Source organism: Corvus hawaiiensis, chromosome 2, assembly GCF_020740725.1.
Source record: "Corvus hawaiiensis isolate bCorHaw1 chromosome 2, bCorHaw1.pri.cur, whole genome shotgun sequence".
NCBI lineage: Eukaryota > Metazoa > Chordata > Aves > Passeriformes > Corvidae > Corvus > Corvus hawaiiensis.
Window position 1 is genome coordinate 117,041,932 of NC_063214.1, and position 17,366 is coordinate 117,059,297.

At 36.6% G+C, this 17,366-nt stretch overlaps 1 protein-coding gene across 16 annotated transcripts in view; it reads left to right on the forward strand.

Moving 5' to 3' along the window:
• The window catches only part of KDM6A (lysine demethylase 6A), a 150,641-nt gene that overhangs the window by 44,223 nt on the left and 89,052 nt on the right, over positions 1 to 17,366 (forward strand). For all 16 annotated transcript variants that reach the window (XM_048289753.1, XM_048289756.1, XM_048289760.1 and 13 more), the window contains exon 4: positions 1,846 to 1,895. In XM_048289753.1, the coding sequence (XP_048145710.1) occupies positions 1,846 to 1,895 (50 nt within the window). The remainder of the gene's footprint in view (positions 1 to 1,845; positions 1,896 to 17,366) is intronic.

Genomic DNA, 17,366 nt, shown 5'->3' on the forward strand with positions numbered 1-17,366 from the left:
TGTTAAAAGGATGTGTTAGAATTTTTCAGGGCAAGTTTATTCTTGCTTTCTTTTTTCCTGTTCTTTCTTTTTAAGGTCTTCTGTTTATTTATGTATTTTTTTAATACTGTTGACATTGTATAAACTTATTAGCAGTGCCTTAACTGCTACAGGGAAGCATGTTCCACCTCTCCTTTTTAATGAATATGCTCATGTGGGCACTTCCTATATTTTTTAACAGCTACAGTGAAAATGTTCTCCCTTTTACTTTCTTCATATAAATTTTCAGCATTTTATTTAATGTTCCCTTCATCTTTTTATCCATATCCCCTGTATAATTGACTGCAGTAGTTCCTTTTTTAAAAAAAATAATAGTTTACAAGAAGTTCTCAGTTTCTTAAATCTTGCATAATATGGTACTGTTGACCTGAGTATTTGAAATGCACTTTAACCCTTAAAATTGGGATAGGTATTGCTTGAGTAAAAAGAAAAAAAATCCTTTTATTTAGGATGTGATGGAGAAGGAAGTGTATTCTTTATTGTGAAAGACTTAGAATGGATTTTTAAGTAATTTTATTTGTCTGAGTTGCATGTAAGCATTTAAACAGATTGCATGTTAACAGTGTGTGGTCAATGAGTGTTCTTCTAAGTTCATTTTTCTAATATGGGCATCTAAATAAATCACAGTTTAGAGCATCAAAATTAGAAATTTGCCTCACAAGCATTTTAGTGGGGAGGGGAACCTCATGGGCTTGGATCAGCGTGTGCCTGTTCACAAATAAAGGTTGAGTCTTCATAGACAGATGAGTGCAAGGGCTCTGTGCCTTTATCATTACCTGTATGTTGTTCTTATTTCACTTAAGCACAAGAATTTTTGTCAAGTTACAGAAATTAATATGCAAGACAGGCATTGAAGGGTGATAGCATTTAGGGACATCATTTATCCGTGGTGCTTGCAGGAAATGAACCTGCACATAAAGTACACGTTGTTCCTATGTCTTAATCTGTTTAGTGCTTATGGTTTTTCAAAGCAGGAGTTGCCTTCTTCTGTTGTTTGGTTTCCACAAGTTGTGTGTTTTCCATTCTTAAATCTTAGGGAGCAAACACTTGAAAAATCGGTATCTTGGTGTTACTGCAGTGAATCTTTACTTGAAATGCTTCATTTTTGATGGTTCCTAGTGCTGTGTTCTTAGAAAAAAGCAAAGTCTCTGTTGTAGTCCGAGGTGGCCTGCTAGCCCAAGGGCAAGATGAATCAACCAGAATTTTTAGTGAGAAAGTGGGATGCAGGAATAGTGATTTGAGAAATTGGTTGCTAAGTAGAGTTGATATTCCACTGAACAGAGCTGTGCTTAGCACTGATTTCCAGGTTAGTCTTGGCTGTGGCTGTTGAATAAAATGTAAGCTTTTATTTTTTTCTGCTTGCTTTTGTTTCTCAGAATGAAAGGCCATGTGAAATTGATTTCTCTTTGTATGTCCCTCCTCACCAGTTCTTCAGAAAATACAGGGCATCAGGGAGCGTGGTAAATGAGCTACATGATTAAATTTTTAAATCTTACAACAGCTTTGTCCAGGATGAAAATGCCAAAATTTCAAATTATTTCTTTGTTATAGGTTTTCTTTAAAATATTGCTTGATTTACATTTGTAAGATTAATAATAAATATTCTTTTTCTTTGACATTTCATAAAACAAAATTATAATTTTAAGGAATGCATTGGCCACAACAGTGTACTTATCATGGCAGTGTTGCTTTTATTAAACCATTTATCATTTTAATGTTGTGTATTCTGACTCTTAAGGATTTCTATCTTTTTCTTCAAAGAAAATGAAACAAAACAAATTGAACATTCATTTTTCTTTCCTACAGCATTATCTGCATACCAGAGGTACTACAGTTTACAATCTGACTACTGGAAGGTCTGTATTTGCTCTTTCTTTTTTTTTTTTTTTTTAAATGTGTCACTGTAAATGTTCAATTTTTAAAGTAGATTCTGTTCAATGTAAGTTTGGGGTAGCTGCAATTACTTTTTGGCATATTAATTAAGTCTTAATGTAAATGTTCACTTACATGTACAATTCATTATAAATTTCATTGAAAGTAAATCTTCACATCGTGTTGAAAAGGCAGCTCAATTAAGCTGACAAGTTTTAAATTATTTTTTTTACCATCATTATCCATTACTTCAGGGTTTTTTTATGCAGCACAGATATTTGGATGTGTGTATGGAGAGCATCAGAATCACCTGAAAGCTGCTGCGCAGGCATTGGACTGGGAATGGGGAAAATGTTCTCAGGTTGCTTTTTTGTTTCCACAGACACCAAATTGTTTAAAGTCCTTTTCAGTATTTTAAATAACATTCCTACGTCAGATAGGAACAGATCCTGTTAGTGTAGCTGTCTTGTCTGGAAGTAGAGGTATTGTGCCTGTAAGTAGAGGTATCATGACTTTAGGTGAATAAAATTCAAAAAATTCATAAAATGGCATTGTCAGAAATAGTCAGCATTGGTATATTGTCACATGAAATAATTTGAAGCTCCTGATTGAGAGAGAGGTGCAGGAAAGCATGTAATACATTAGATACTTGTGTGGTCCTAAGCAGCTGTTTCCCTTAAAAGAGTGGATAAATGTGTGTTTCGTATACAGGGAGGGCTCATGAGGAGGTGTTGGTACCACATGTGGGTGGCATTAGGGAAACACCACTTTGTGTCTTCTTTTCATTTACGTGGACTGTAAGAACGTTCTGAAAAAGGCTGTGGCAGCTTCTCCCATTTGGGCACAGGATGGGGAGAAAGGCAGGGTAAATTAAAGGTGGAAGAGTGAACTGGAGTTAAGTGTTTTATAGCAGGTAAAGGAGAGCTCCAGCTGGAGGATCCTAGGGGAAATTTTGGTGTTGTCTTGTAAAGCCCCTGCTTCAGCAGGAGTTATGCAAGTGCCATTTTTCACGGAGCCATTTTGGAGTTGAAGGAGTTTTTCCAGAAGTAACCCCTGCAGTTTTAAAATTACAACAATAAAAATCTTAATCTGTTCTTCTTACGTGCTCTTGGAGAGCTGCTTTAAAGGTTGCTGTAAATAAGTGTTGAAATCGATCATTAATTAAAAATCGATTGTAATAGTTTCTGTTGTTTGTACTCTTTCACATTAAGCATGTCAGAATAGTTTATGACTGGAATTATTTTTTCTAGTTTTTATTCCAATGGCTCATTATTAAAATAAGTGGTATGTGATTACTAAGTTATTTCCCCTGCATTTTCAGAGAGTTCAGGGTGGAATGTAAATGATTATATATATTTCTATAGATGTAGGTTGTTCAGTGTAGCTCAGAATATTATCTGCAATTAAAACAAATATAAACTCTTGACTATTTTGCAGTTTTATTTCAAGCACTGATGGCAATAAAATTTGTTTGTATACAATGTGTGATATTTTAACACACCTGTTTCTTGTATATATCTCCAAAATTTTCCCATGCAGAGATTATTTCAAACTGTTCCAGTTGCAAACATGAGGGCATTGTTTGCAGCTGACAAAAGAACATTTTCACTTATACAAATTAAAAATTCAACCCAACAGCAACAACAAAAAGAAACCAAAATCCAGTGTTTTTTCTCCAGGTTGGCCTCCCCTGGGAAAGATATCACTGTGAGCTTCCTTAAAAATGTGTAGTCCAAAGTGGTTCTTTTCCTATAAACTTATGAGGTTTTATTAATTTTGATATTCATGAAAAAGAGCTTGAAAGAGTCCAAACCCCTTTTTCAGCTAATAACTTTTTTACTGAAAGTGGTAAAAATCACAGGTGAATCATATTTCATCTTATTAATGGATGATGAAGCTATTCTGGAGCTGGCAGTGGGAAGTTGGCCTGGATTGGGTCTAGAGAAAGATGTTTCCCCTCCTCCCTCCAACTGAGAGGATTTATTGTTTCTTGTCATCCTTAATGCCTTGTATCTGTAAGAAACCATTTAGTCAAGAATGGTAAGTTTATGGTGTATTTTTGGCCACACTTTTATGCTGTTTTGTTCTACTTTGTGGGTTTTTTGGGTTTTTTTCCCAAAATGATACAGATGGCAAAAAAACCCCAGTCTCATTTCCTTATTTTACTGTTGTGGAATTTTAAAGAAGTTTTTTTTTAATTTTAATTTTTTTTTAGTTTTTACAGGTCAGGATGTCATCAGTTAAGTTGTTGGAATTTGTGATGGTAAAGAAAGGAAGAGAGAGAAGGGTGTGAAGGAAGGGTGGTATTTGTGAGCTGTGTGCGAGATCTGGGAAGCTGGAGAGTGCTGAATCACATGAAGGTTATTATGTAAGGCAGGTCTGAAGTCAGACAGGAACAGCCTTATAAACTTGGGCAGTGTATCTGAAATTACAAACTGTCGTGCAGTGCAACTTTACATGGTTGAAATAAGTGTCCTCTATGGGCTTTGTTTTTTAAAGAGAGAATTTACAGAAGAATTGTGAGAGTTTTCAGATTGTTTTGAGTGTAGTTTTGCCTCCTTTTGAAAAGTATTTTTACTCTCTGCTACTTTGGATTTTTAGAGTTGCATGGGGTCGGTAATTGAGCATTATTTTCATGCATTGTTCATTTCATGGTACTCAGTCTGTATTTCCTTTCATGAAAAAAGCATTTTACATTGTTTTTTTTCCCCCATACATTTTTCTGATGGTCTGAATTTTTGTATATTTTTCTGATAGTCTGGTCTGAAACAACCAGGTTGTTTTCTGTCAGAATTTGATGCATTGGTTGTTTTGTTGCTATTATAATAAGCATTGTGTTGATCCTATGGAACAAAAAGAGAAGGAAAAAAACACTTCAGAAAATATATTCTGGATATATACTGTAGTGACAGGAGTGAAGGTGAAAGGTTAGGAAGATGCTATATTTTGCCACTTACCAGATCAATACTCCCTCTGTGCTGGTGAGATATTATTTCCTTTCAAAACTACCTATATGGATAGTTTAGAAGGTGTTGGGTTGCATTATGCCGCATATTCCAAAATAGACCATTTTTTGCTGTAATCTTTGGGTACTCACAGATCAGTGTAAAATGTCCTGCAGAAAACTGAGTTTCTGCAATTTTTGACTACAAAGGCACTGTGGTACCTTAACTCTGCATTAAAAAAAAAAAAAATTGACTTGAAGTGTGGTGAAGTAAATATCTCAACTTGGATAAAAGCCGATCTAACTTTCATTCTTGCATTCAAGTAGTTCTTTCAATGTCTCTTCTTATGTGCCTATGCTAAAATAAATCTCCCTTCTGTGCAATGTACTTCATTCTGATTTCTTTTTAAAACTCCCCTGTGTCAACATGTTGGGGGAGGTGAGGAGGACTGTGGGGGATGAACGGATACAAAGGGCAGTTCAGGAGAGGGAGACAACAGCTAGAACTGCAGTTTGTAGATGTTGATGCTCCTGGGAAAATAAAGATATCAAGTGTAAATGTCTGCCATGATTATCAGTTTTGACATATTCTGAGGAGGCAGGATTAGAAGCTCAGCAAGGAGTAAGATACTCCTGATTTTATCCAAACATGATGGCAGATATCTGGCACCTGTAGGAAGTTATTTTAATCATCTTGTGTTTGTATTATAATGGACTTAATCATACTGAACTCTTTTATATAATGCCTGGCTTTGGGTAGGGCTGTCCTACAGAAATTGTATTGCACAAGTGAATTGAGTGTTAAGCATATAAAACATCTGGGTCTGTTGCACTGACATAGTTGTCCAGGGCAGGGAAGACCTAGAAACCTTATTCCACAGATTTGGGGCTTCAAGAGGTATCAGTGCTCCCTAGAGTGATTCCTGGGGGAGTTCTTGAGAGAAGAACCTGGTTATCCAGTATTTAGATTAGATCTCTGCTTAGGCATGGCACTGCTATTGCAGCTCTTGTGTGGTTTGATAATCTTGATTAAAGAGTGTTTGTGGCCTTCACAGGTAGGTAAATGTTCAGATATTGTCAGTTAGGAGTTGTGTGCCTGCAGTTGTAGCAACACAGAGTTTGAATAAATAAAACCTTTTGGTACAGTTACATTAGGTAGCAGCAAACTCCTTTATGCTGATTCTCTGAAGTGTTTTCATGAGCATCTATTAGGGACATCTCTTTTTCTGGGGAATGAACATGAAGATTTCTAGACACTGTTAAATTCAGGGGATTGTGGACAAGTTATAAGGAACATGAGAACGGCAGTACTGAAGTCCATTATTCTGTGTTAATTCACCAGAGTAGCGTCCTGCTGGCTTAAGTTTTTTTTATAACAAATTGTGTTTTATCAGAGTAACAGAGGGTACACAGGTACTTAAACATTTCTGTTTACAGGTGAATAAATTGAAGGATTGCCAGAGCACAGCATTTAAAAATGCAGCTTAAAATGGTGGACATTACTGTGAAAATGAGTTCTTTCTTTATCAAGGAGGACTTGATAAAGAAAGAACTCATTTTCACAGTAATGTCCACCACTATCCTGTGGAATAGGATGCTGGAACTTAAATTGAGGATGCCTGAGAAAGAAAAGAAACCTTGATTTATTCAGCTATGCTCAACTGTAGTATCTCTTTATTGAGCAGTGCTTGGAGTGGGTCAGTCAGAAAGTCTGAATGTTCCTTGAAATGTTTAAGGAACACTTAATTAGTGAGTTATATCCTCCAACATGTATTCAGATTTAGAATTCTTGTTAGCTGTTGACTTTTGCTGGAAAGTTGCCTAGAAGGAAAGTAAATCTGTCAGGCACTCGTTATCATTTTATGAAAATGGCTTTAATCACCTTTCTTTTTAATAAAGATTTCATTTATGTGGACGAGGTGAAAACATCAAAGAGGTTTGATAAACTGCAGGAAGGATTTTCGAAGACCTACTTCTGTGTTACAGTGGATTTTAAGAGCATCTGAGTCCAAATGTAGTGCAAACTGCATTTACAGTTGCAAGGCTATACTGTAGAACACTGAGTGGTCTAGTTAAGAAAAATAGATAAATTGAAGAAGGGGAAGTAAATTCCATAATTTTGCAGCAAGGTAAGTAAGGTGTTGGTTTAGCTCTGGAAAACTCCTGTTTGGTACTCGCTGCCTGTGTTTACTGGATAGTAGAATAAATTATTGTTTATGAAGTTTTACCTTTTTCACATTTATTTCTTAAATCAATTATTCTTGAAAATAAAATTTTGGCTCTATGTGTACAAATAGGAGAATTTCCCCTCACTTTTTTCAGGTAGTCTTTATAAAACAGAGGAGAATCCAAAACTGTACGGAGAAAAAAAGCCCCAAAAACCAAACCAGAAAAACAAACAAAAACCCAAACTAAAACCCCCAAAGAAAATCTCCTGACCCGAAATTCTCTTCAGAAAGCCAAATGTCAAAGGAAAATTCAGTTGTGTATGTGGGTGTTAATCATGGAAGAGGGATGTGATCTCAGTCTGTGCTGTTGTTGGTTTGTTGCAGAAAGCAATTTTATAACACTCCTTTTTATGTTGATCTAAAGTGTGTTTGAGTGCCAGGTAATACTTTAAAATGCTGTTCTATAATTAGAACTATGTAGAAATTTCTCAAGCTTATGGCTAAAACTCTTGGAATTAGTAGCAAGGCTTTTTTGTTCCAAAGAGATAAAGTAACTAAAGACCACGGGTGTTAGTTTTCAAATGTGACCTGCTGTTTGTTTTAATTGTTTTATGCAGCTTTTTTTCATCAGTTTACTTTTTTTCTGTTTTGTTTGGTGAAATGGCTTTTTATTGGTATGTTTTCTTAATGCTATAAAATAGGAAAATAATTAAAAAGCCATTATTCTTTAATTTTATATGTTTTGCTGTCTCTTTCTCTCCAGACTGTAAGTCTGTTTCTCCCTTTATAAACAGTTGGACAAAAAGCAATTACTAGACATACTGATAACAGCAAATAAGAGAACATTTTGCACCTTGGAGATCTGTTATAAGACAGCAATTTTCCACTTCATTGACTCACAACTGTTGTATTTTCTGCAGTAAACTCAAAAAACCAAGTAGTTTTTTGAACAGAATTCATCAGAAATTTCATTATTTTTTAATTAGATATAAATGCTTGGATTAATTGAAACAGTGCAGTGGTGTAGGATCAGTAGAAATTGCTGGTGCAGATACCCTCCTGGAACAAAAGTTGGGAGAAGTAGGATGATTTGTGAACACTGCTTTTTATTCCAGCCCTTAGGTTTTTGAAACTTTTTTTCCCAAGAGAATGGATATTCCATATAGAGAGATAAATTTCCCCTTAAAGGGTCCTCAGAGAACAACATTTTAAAATGACACAAAAAGCCTTTAATATAAATTATTGCCCCATAGCAACACAGGGTACCTACAGAAAAAGCAAAAAGAAACAATCCCTTTGGTCAGAGAACAGTTAATTAGTGAAATATTGAGAAGAATTGATCAGGAAAGCAAGTTTCAGAAATTCTCACTGAAGGTGAAGTTTGCTGATGAAGACATTGCAAAAGGAACTGGGACATAGAGCAGTGACCTAAAGATGGGTACAGTAAAAACCTGCAATTCAGGATGTATTTGCAAATCAAAATGATAGGGTAGGAATAGAATAAATAGAAAGAGGAGATGGAGAATCAGAAAGTGAAAAATAGAATCAGGAATTAAATAAATATTCAATGGCTCTGTGAAGCATGGAGATATTAATAATACCTTCTATATGCTCTTCTGCCTGACAATATAATTGTTGTCAGTGATGCACATGGGATTCTGTACCACCCCTCACTTTTGACTAAAACAAGTTTTTTGATTTTAGTCCTTTTCTTGAAAAGTTTTGATGAAGACATTCTGATTATGTTCTGAGAAGGTACAAAATACAACTGAAGAATAATACTTTCAAGACCTCTGTTGTAGACTGAGAGGAGACAAGCATGATGATATTATGTATCATGGAACAGCAAATGAAAAATAGAGATAAGTTTGTCCTAATTTTTGGATACTGATGAGAGTGGCTCATCATAATGGAGATAAAAAGCATTTTTATGGGATTTAATGGGGATAAGCATTTGCAGGAGACTGATGTGGAAAGCAGTCTGGAAATAGTCCAAGTTGATACTGTGTGATAATATAGGATGGGAAATGTTTGTGTCCATAAAAAGAAAAGAAGAAAAGGGGAGGGGGAAGGTTGAGGAGAGAAAAATCTGTAAGGCCAAGTGAGATTGAACAACTAATATGAGGAAGAGGAAAATGTGTCTGGAAGGAAGAGTGGCAGGATGTGGGGGAAGGAAAGTTCTGGCCTTGCTGAGAAACAGAATGAAAAGAAAATGAGAAAGGGAAACCCAAACTTTGAGGCTAAGAGCATATGGGGAGATGGGAGGAGGGTATATATAGAATAATACCAGAGTGGATTGTGGGAGATCTGAACGGAGACTTTTGCCAGCTTTCTCCCTAACAGCAACCTCTGTGTCATAAATTCACCAGGTGTGGTGGGAGAGATAACAAATCAAAAAAAACCCAAAACCAAGGAAGACACTAAACTGTTCAGGTGAGGAGCACAGTATCATTCTCCATCAAAGGGCCTGGATGGCCTCTGTTCTGAGGAAGGAATAAGAAGCCAGAGTGTGAAGCACTGAGGATCACTCAGGGAGCTAGATAAGCAGATAATAAAAATTATGGATGTTTAGAGTGGAGGAAATGACAGTAGCAAGGCTTCAGTTGGTAAAAATGAGCTTTGTGCCCTGACCTTGCTGGAGAGCCCCTGGGAAGGGGAGGAGTGAGTTAAGATGACCAAAACTCCACTCTCAGTAATTAAACAACAAAGATTTTTTTTATGTGTGTAGCTGTTACTTCAGATGGTGATAACTTAACAATTTACTGTCACAAAATAAAGGGGTTTACAGTAATACAGGATCTAGCAAGTACACAGAGTCTTTTACTGCAATGCTGATGAAAAATAGAGGAGGGCATATTTTCCATAATAATTAGGTATTGGGGGTGCAGTGGATGAAAGCAGTTCTGGTGAAAATTTTCTGATCCCAAGATGTACTGGAAGAACAAAAAGAGTGAGAAAAATAAAATGCAGTTATAGCATCAGCATAATAAGAGATTTTTAAAGGTTGTTAATACGTTTAGATCATGAGTTTGTCCCTTTAGTTGGTCGTGGTGAATGGAAATTGCATTTAAGAAGATATTGAAAAATGTAGAAAAGTTGTTAAAAGAAGAAGACCCAAGAGAAATCTGGATTATGAAGACTGCTAAATGAAGGGCTAAATTTGTGAATTGTGCACCATATAATCTCTTTTCTCTATTGAAATGCTTGGTAGCTTTGGTAACACTGTAAGTGGGGTTATTTCAGCATCCCATAGGTGTGATCAGTTAGTGTGATTAATCTGTGACGTGAAAAAATTGGGATTTCTAAATTCAAACTGTGTTTATCATGACTGGGATTCTGTCTCTTAAGGTTAAAGGAATTAGGCATATGCCTTCAAAATACTTCAGAGAAATTTATTAATATAAAGGGAAAATCTGGAATGCTGGAAAGGTATTGAGATTGTGTTGCCAATAATTTAGTTGTCTATAAAATGCACAAAAATTAGAACAAATTAATAACTGTATTTGGGCTTCAGAAAAAGATGTTTTAATATTGCATGCTAAAAATAAACGTAATTTTTTGAAATTCAGTAAAGCAGACAAGTTGAAAGAAGAATTCTTTTTTTTTAAATAAAACATCATGTTAAATTAATGCCAGCAAGAAAGATTAAGAAGAAAACGTGTTGTTATTTCATGCTGTTTAATTAGAGGACAGCACAACTGATTTCTAGTTTAGAAAAGAACATACATTTATCTAGCTATTTCTTAAGGAGTAATAAATCTGAAGAGTTACAGGTTGGGGTTTTGTGTATTCTGGGGGCGATGTGGGGGTGTGTGTGTCTGAAATTCAGTCCCTCTGTCAGCTAAAACACAGAGAATTCTTAGGTAGTCCCATCAAAACAATGTAATTGTTAATGCAGACAAATAATGCAGCATATCCAATTTTGTGTAGAGGAAAACTGTACAAGGATCTAATAATTACCTCTTACTAGATGAATTATGGAATGAAATTATGACAGGAGGGTGTTTTCCCTCTCCTTGAAAGGAATCAAGATGAGGTGTAAAATCCTAGAATAAGACTGGCAAATTTAATTAATAAATTTTGACATGTCTTTGACCTCATGATAAATTTGATAAATTAGCTTTTTTTAGTGTCTATTTCTATTAATTGTCATCACACAAAACAAAGGAATCCCTCTCTGCCCATAAAAACCATGCACCTGTTTGGGTCCCAGCAAGCTCTAAATGTTTTTAGGGAGCACTTGTGTTGCTCTGTCATTACAAATATTTTGCCCTAAATTAGAAAAATAGATTATTTCAATGTGTGCAGTTCTGGTTTTTTTTAGTGTGCATTCATTCATTAAGCTACTCATCCCTTTTAATCAGTGGATTTATGAGAACTCAGAACTCTGACAAATCAGTAATATACTGAAAATGTTAAAGAGGAAATAATGTGCTTTGGGGAAAAATTTGCTGGGGTCAGGAGGAGGAAGAGACAAGACAGAATCTCAGAGGAAACACTCTGCTCACCCTGAAAAATGGCAATTTGTTTCCAGATAATGTTCATTATGTTTTCTAATGGAGACTTCACCCTGGAAATTCAGTAGGAATGCTCTTCTTGTCCCTCTGTATGTGTGATCTCTGTCTAGAAGCCCAAGCACCCTGAGTAGAAATAACACAAGTATCAGGATTGATGGAAAAGTCTCTTTAGAAAAGCTTTTTATGCACGTTGAATTCTCCTGCTGCAGAAGTTTCCTTTGTGCAGAATAAAAACTGTCATCATTCATGTGCTAGTATTTAGATTAATAGCATGCTTCCCTTCTTCAGTCTCTGGGATGAGGATTCAGGATGCTGAAATATTAGATGTGCTGAAGTGTGGCAGTGGAGAAACTCATCAATTCAGAATGCTCAGAGAGAGGCATTTTTAGTTGAGTAGAACATTCTGACTCGAACAGGGGACACGTCTCCAGCAGGCAGGAATTAATACTTGGATGTTGATAATGTCGAATGACCAAAGGTCTCTTTTTCTAAATATAAACAATTATTTTGGAAATGCTTGTGATGCTTTTTCAAAAGTGTGTTGTTTGCAGAAGCCACAGTAATGGCACAGTGACTTGGTGCTCTGTATGATTGCTCATTCCTTGCATGGAAAAGGTTAAAACAAAACACGTCACCCTGGTTTTCATATTTCTAGTTTGTAGATTCCTGTTTGATCTATAACTAGAGACAGTGTCTCATTAATGAATGGCTTTTCTTCAGAAATGAATCTCTTACATTTTAAGGTCCATTCTTTAAAAAGAGGAAATAGTTGCTGAGTTTTAGAAGCAAAGAATTGCTTTATTTTGCAAATTCTGCTTTTGAGTTTGCTCTCTCCGGAACTGGCATCTCAGTTCTGGTTTTTTAAATACTCTTTCAAGCATACACCTAATTAAAGTATTGAGCTTCATCCTTTCCTCCTTTTCTGAAGGATGCAGATTCAGCCTCTTCCATGTGGTGGGTGTGGGTGGGAGAGGAGTGGTGGAAGTGTGAGTGGATCTAGTGCAAATAGATGGAGAAGGCAGCAGGTGGGAAGATTGGGAGACAAAGAGCTTGGGGTCTCCTTAAAGAGTCTGTGACTACCCTGTGTGAGGCAAGTAAGTTCATGCTTTGAAGACAAGGCAGACAATTGAAAATGGTTTTAGGTTAGTGGTTGAGCATGATTGTGCTCTGAAATAAATGTAGCTATTTTCCTTCTTTCTTCATTCATTCATTCTTTTTGGATTAGGTTTTACTCAGTATTTTTCTTCTTGAAACATTGATTTAGACTCTTCAGAATTCTCAGGGTCATCAGAAAAACAGCAATAAAGCTGAATTTGCAGACATAACTATACTGATGCTGTTTAACATGTTTCCTAAAAATACTTCAGGTCTCGTTTTTCTCTCTGCACAAAGAATATTGGGTTCCATTTCATTTATTCACCTATTGGACTCTTGATTATTGGGATCAGGCACAGATCTGTTTCCAGGTATCCTAATGATGTAATCACAACTTCATGAACTTCTTCTAAAAACAAGCTGAAAAATCTGATTCCAATCTTGGTAAACCCTGTAGAAAGGGAAATGGGTTTCAGTCATAGCTGCAGTTCAGAAAGGAAAGAAGATGATAAGCTGATTATCATTCTGAAATATTTTATTAAAGCTAAGGGATGAAAACCCATAGAGGTGACACAAAAGGGAGAATGTCTTTACACAAGGCTGGTGCTGCTGATATTTTCTGTGTTTTCTGTTCTGTTGTAAACTGCTGCAGGAAATTCATGCCTACTGCATCTTCCAGAGGGTTTTGTATCACTGTGTGTGGAAAGTGGCATTAGTTTTGCAGAATGCTGCAGGCTCACAGTGTTTTAATTGTTTCAAAAAGCAGCTGAACAAATTCAGGGAAGAAAAATCCATTAAAAGCAATTAAATACGAAGACATTTTGTCTGGCTTTAGAAACCTTTGAACCACAAATCACTGGAGGTTGGAAGGGTATTCTTGTGAGGGGGAGGCTTAAAATAATGGTAGAAAAATGAATGAAGTTACATGTAACAGCAACATTTTAAAAGTTCAGTGTTACTTCCGAATTGTATGATAGCCTGTCCCTTTCCTCCAGGATCACCTATTGGGAGCTGTGTTTCCATTTAGTGATGGTGTCTTTACCTTTTGGACAGGAAGGATGATTTTCTGATTAAATGCAATCATTGGATGTTGTCTGGAGCAGAATTACTCAGTGAAGCTATACAAGAATTCAAGAATTTCAGTACACTATCTCTTCTCTCCCCCTGAAATCCATAAAAATACGGTAATATAAATGACATCTTCCATCTAGCTCATAATGGAGTGTTATGATCCTGTCTCAGTTCTGGTTTTGATCTCAAAATCTGGGCAAACAGAGCCCTCTGTCTGAATCACGCAAGAAAAGCTTGTCTTGAAGGCACTTCATTTCACTCAGGATGAGTGAGAGTCAGAGGAATGTCAGCCTTTTTCTCTCCTAAACTTTCTTCCCTGTGCATTGTTGTTAGACAGATTCCTTGAGAGTCTCTCCTGGATCACCTTGGCTGTAATGCCCTCTTTTATAGAGGGAGAACCTGTAGTTGCTGCTTTTGCTGCTGATTTTTTGTGACCAGGGCTTTCATTAAAGAGCAAATGGAAACAAACAGATGATGAATGTCATTTGTGAGGTCAAGACAAACCCAGATGGGTGCTGTCACAGGAAGGCAACTTGTCTTAAACTGAGAATAAATATTAAGCGCTGATTGGAAAAACAGTACACAATAAAAATGTCTCTAAAAGGATGCAACAGATACTTTTGGAATTTTTAAAAAATGCTGCTGTTCAGTGATTGTCCTAATTCTAGTGCTTTGCTAGACATGTAACTCCTAATTCCTGTGGCATCTTTCTGTGCTCCCTGTTAACTAACCTCTCTGAACCTTGATTTTTTTGTCTTCCTCTGGAATTCTGGTTGTGTATTCTTAGTCTTGCAGCCTGTACATACAGACTGGGAGATGTGTGTGTTTTGGTGATTGAAGTTCAGGAGCAAGTGCTAGGGCTAGGACTTTGTTACATGTCCAGAACACAGGGAGTCACTGAGGTATTGGAGCAGTGTCTTGAAGCACCTATTTTTTCCATGGTGACTCATTGTTCTGGCTATGAAAAGAAGATGGTCAACAGTTTTGTAATTATTGGGAAGAATGTCCCGAATAATCTGCCAAGTCGACAAGGGATTACTCTGTCTCAGGTGAAAAAAAACTTCCTGTCTGTTGTGTCAGACAAGTGTGAGGTGAAAAACAATTCATTGGTCTGGGCTATCAAACCCAGCTAAATCCAGAAGCATTCATTTTCTGCTCAGGCACTTTGGTAGATTTGGCTTCTAAAAACAGAGAATGAAGGGTGGGGTGGCTGTGTGTAAGAAAGTGATGGATCTTACAAAGCCATGTTAAGGCAAAATCCTTGATACAGAAACTCTCACTTCACTTAAAGGCAGGTAAATAAGACAGGACTGAAACAGATTGTTAGCTCGAGATTTCTCTTTGTTTACTGAAAAGGATCTGAATTTTAGGCCTGAAAAGTATTTGTTGGAGGCTAGGCACATAGTGAAGGCACTAAAGAGGTTTAAAAGTGCTTGAGAGATGTAATGAATTATTAAGAGAAACTGAGAAGTAGAACATGGTAAAATTAGATAAGTAATTACCACCTTAAACAATTAAATATGGCCAGGACTGCCTAAAGCCCATCCTAAAGTGGATGTGTTTGAGTTTTAGAACAGGATCAAATGTGATACTGTAAACATGTCAAAAAGAGTGGAGTAGCAGAAAACTTCTTAGCCTAAATGATTCTGCAAGACATCAGGAACAAATTGGACCTTCCAGAAAATGAATGTGTCTTCTCTTCTTTGCCCTGATGTTGATCCTGAAGAGTCTCTTTAGGGTCCCTGCCTGCCGTGTTCCCTGTCTATCAGAGTGGCATTCTATGGCTATGGTTTACCTCCCAAGGAGTAAGTTTTTTCTATTTTACATTGGGAATTCTTTCTGGCAGAGCAGTACTTGGATACCCTTAATTCCCATAATCTTCCTCTGTTAGTCCTTGTTCTCCTGTAGGTTTGAGAGACAGGTTTCTTCTTTTGTTAAGCAAAGTACTGTAAAGAGATTGATAATTTCAGGGTAGGATGATTATGCCTCCCCATTTTGAGCTCTGCTAAGTGACCACAAGGTGACAATTCCAGGTTTATGAAGCTGCTCACATCATTGTCTTCCTGCCCTGGACTTGTCTTTCTGTGAGTGTGATTTACTTCATCTTTGATACCTGCAATTAAGGAATGCTCCTGAAATTGCATGGTAGTAGACAACTGGACTTTAAAAGAAAGTGTAAGAAAGCTGTAAAGTATTTTTTTAAATGTTACTTTAAATAAGAAGGTAGAGTCAGATTGCATTGTACAGTAATCATGTATTCAGAAAAGATGGGAAAGAAAAACCACACATTTTTGATCTAAGAAAATGAATGTAAATTGGTGTATATTAGACAGTGTCATGGAAAAGTTGTAAACGTGGGACTGGTATAATGATTTAATGATTTTAATGTTTGGAAGTGAAAGTGAGTATTTATTTTCTAAAGGAGAAGATAAATTTTGTATGTTAAATGATACAAATTTAAAGTACAGAAAAAGATTTTGGAGAATTATGATAGCAAGTGGAGTTTCATATGACATGTTGATATTTTTAAACAGTAGCATTTGAAAGTATTTGTATCCACCATCTCACAGCTCACAGTCTTGAGGGCACTGGCCTGAGTATCAGAAAAAGTAGAGTATGAAGAAAAAGTTAGAAGCCCAAACAGTATTTGCTTTAATAAAGAACAGTATAGAAGCCTGTACTGGAAAGGATGGTCTTACATAAAGGATAAGTATAGTTCAGTGTGACATTTTGCTAGAATCCAGTCATCCTCCTCTCTAAAGCAGAACAGCAGAATGAAATTTCAGATAAATCACAAAAGCATATCCAAGAACTTTGTGCAGAGGAGACAGACAGGAGGGAGGGTGAATCTACACCTGCCATGGAGACAGGTTAGAAAGGGATTCTGCTGACTCTTGCAAGAGTAAGGGGGTGTCCACTCACACTGAGGAGCAGCAATTATAATGTAAAATTAATTTGTGGAACTCAGCAAGGTGTCTTTAAATAAGAACTCTCTAGAGTCTTTCAAAAGTACTTTGAATTACCAGGGGAGGAGAAAATGCCTGTGTGATGGTGTTGGTTAATTTGCCCTCTTCTTGTCTTCTTGTCCCTCCTCCTTCAGGCTGTCAGCTGAGTTTGGGAATAAACTGCCCCTGAGGAAAAGATTTTAAAAGCTACCAGCTTGCTTACTTAGTAAGGTGAGGTAGTAGTGAGAAATGAAGAAATGCTAGTGGATTTAAAAATGGTTCAGTTTCTGATCCAGGACAGTCGTGGTGTTTCCATTTGCAGTTTTTCAGAGTTAATTTTTCAGAAATGAAACTGTTGACAGAAGTAATTAAGTAAAATCAGGTACAGCAGCAGTGGTGCAATGGTAAGGAGAGGAGGGATTAGTGAGGGAGGAAAGCAATTTGAGCTCTGGAGCAGACGAGGAAAGAGCTGCAGTGCAGAGTAAGCAGAGATGGGGAGGGCAAAAGAAGTGTCCTGTCATTTGGCTTGTTTGTATTTTTTTGTTGTTTTGCCTTTAGAAACCGGTGGCTCTTAAACTCACTAGTCTATATATTCACAGAGTGGGCTGAAAATTTACTGAGGTACAGTTTTCTGTTAAGAAATGATGATTTGATGGAATTGAAATGCTCTGTGGGAATGGTTGGTGGGCTGCCCAGCTGCTTTGCTCCAGTCTTG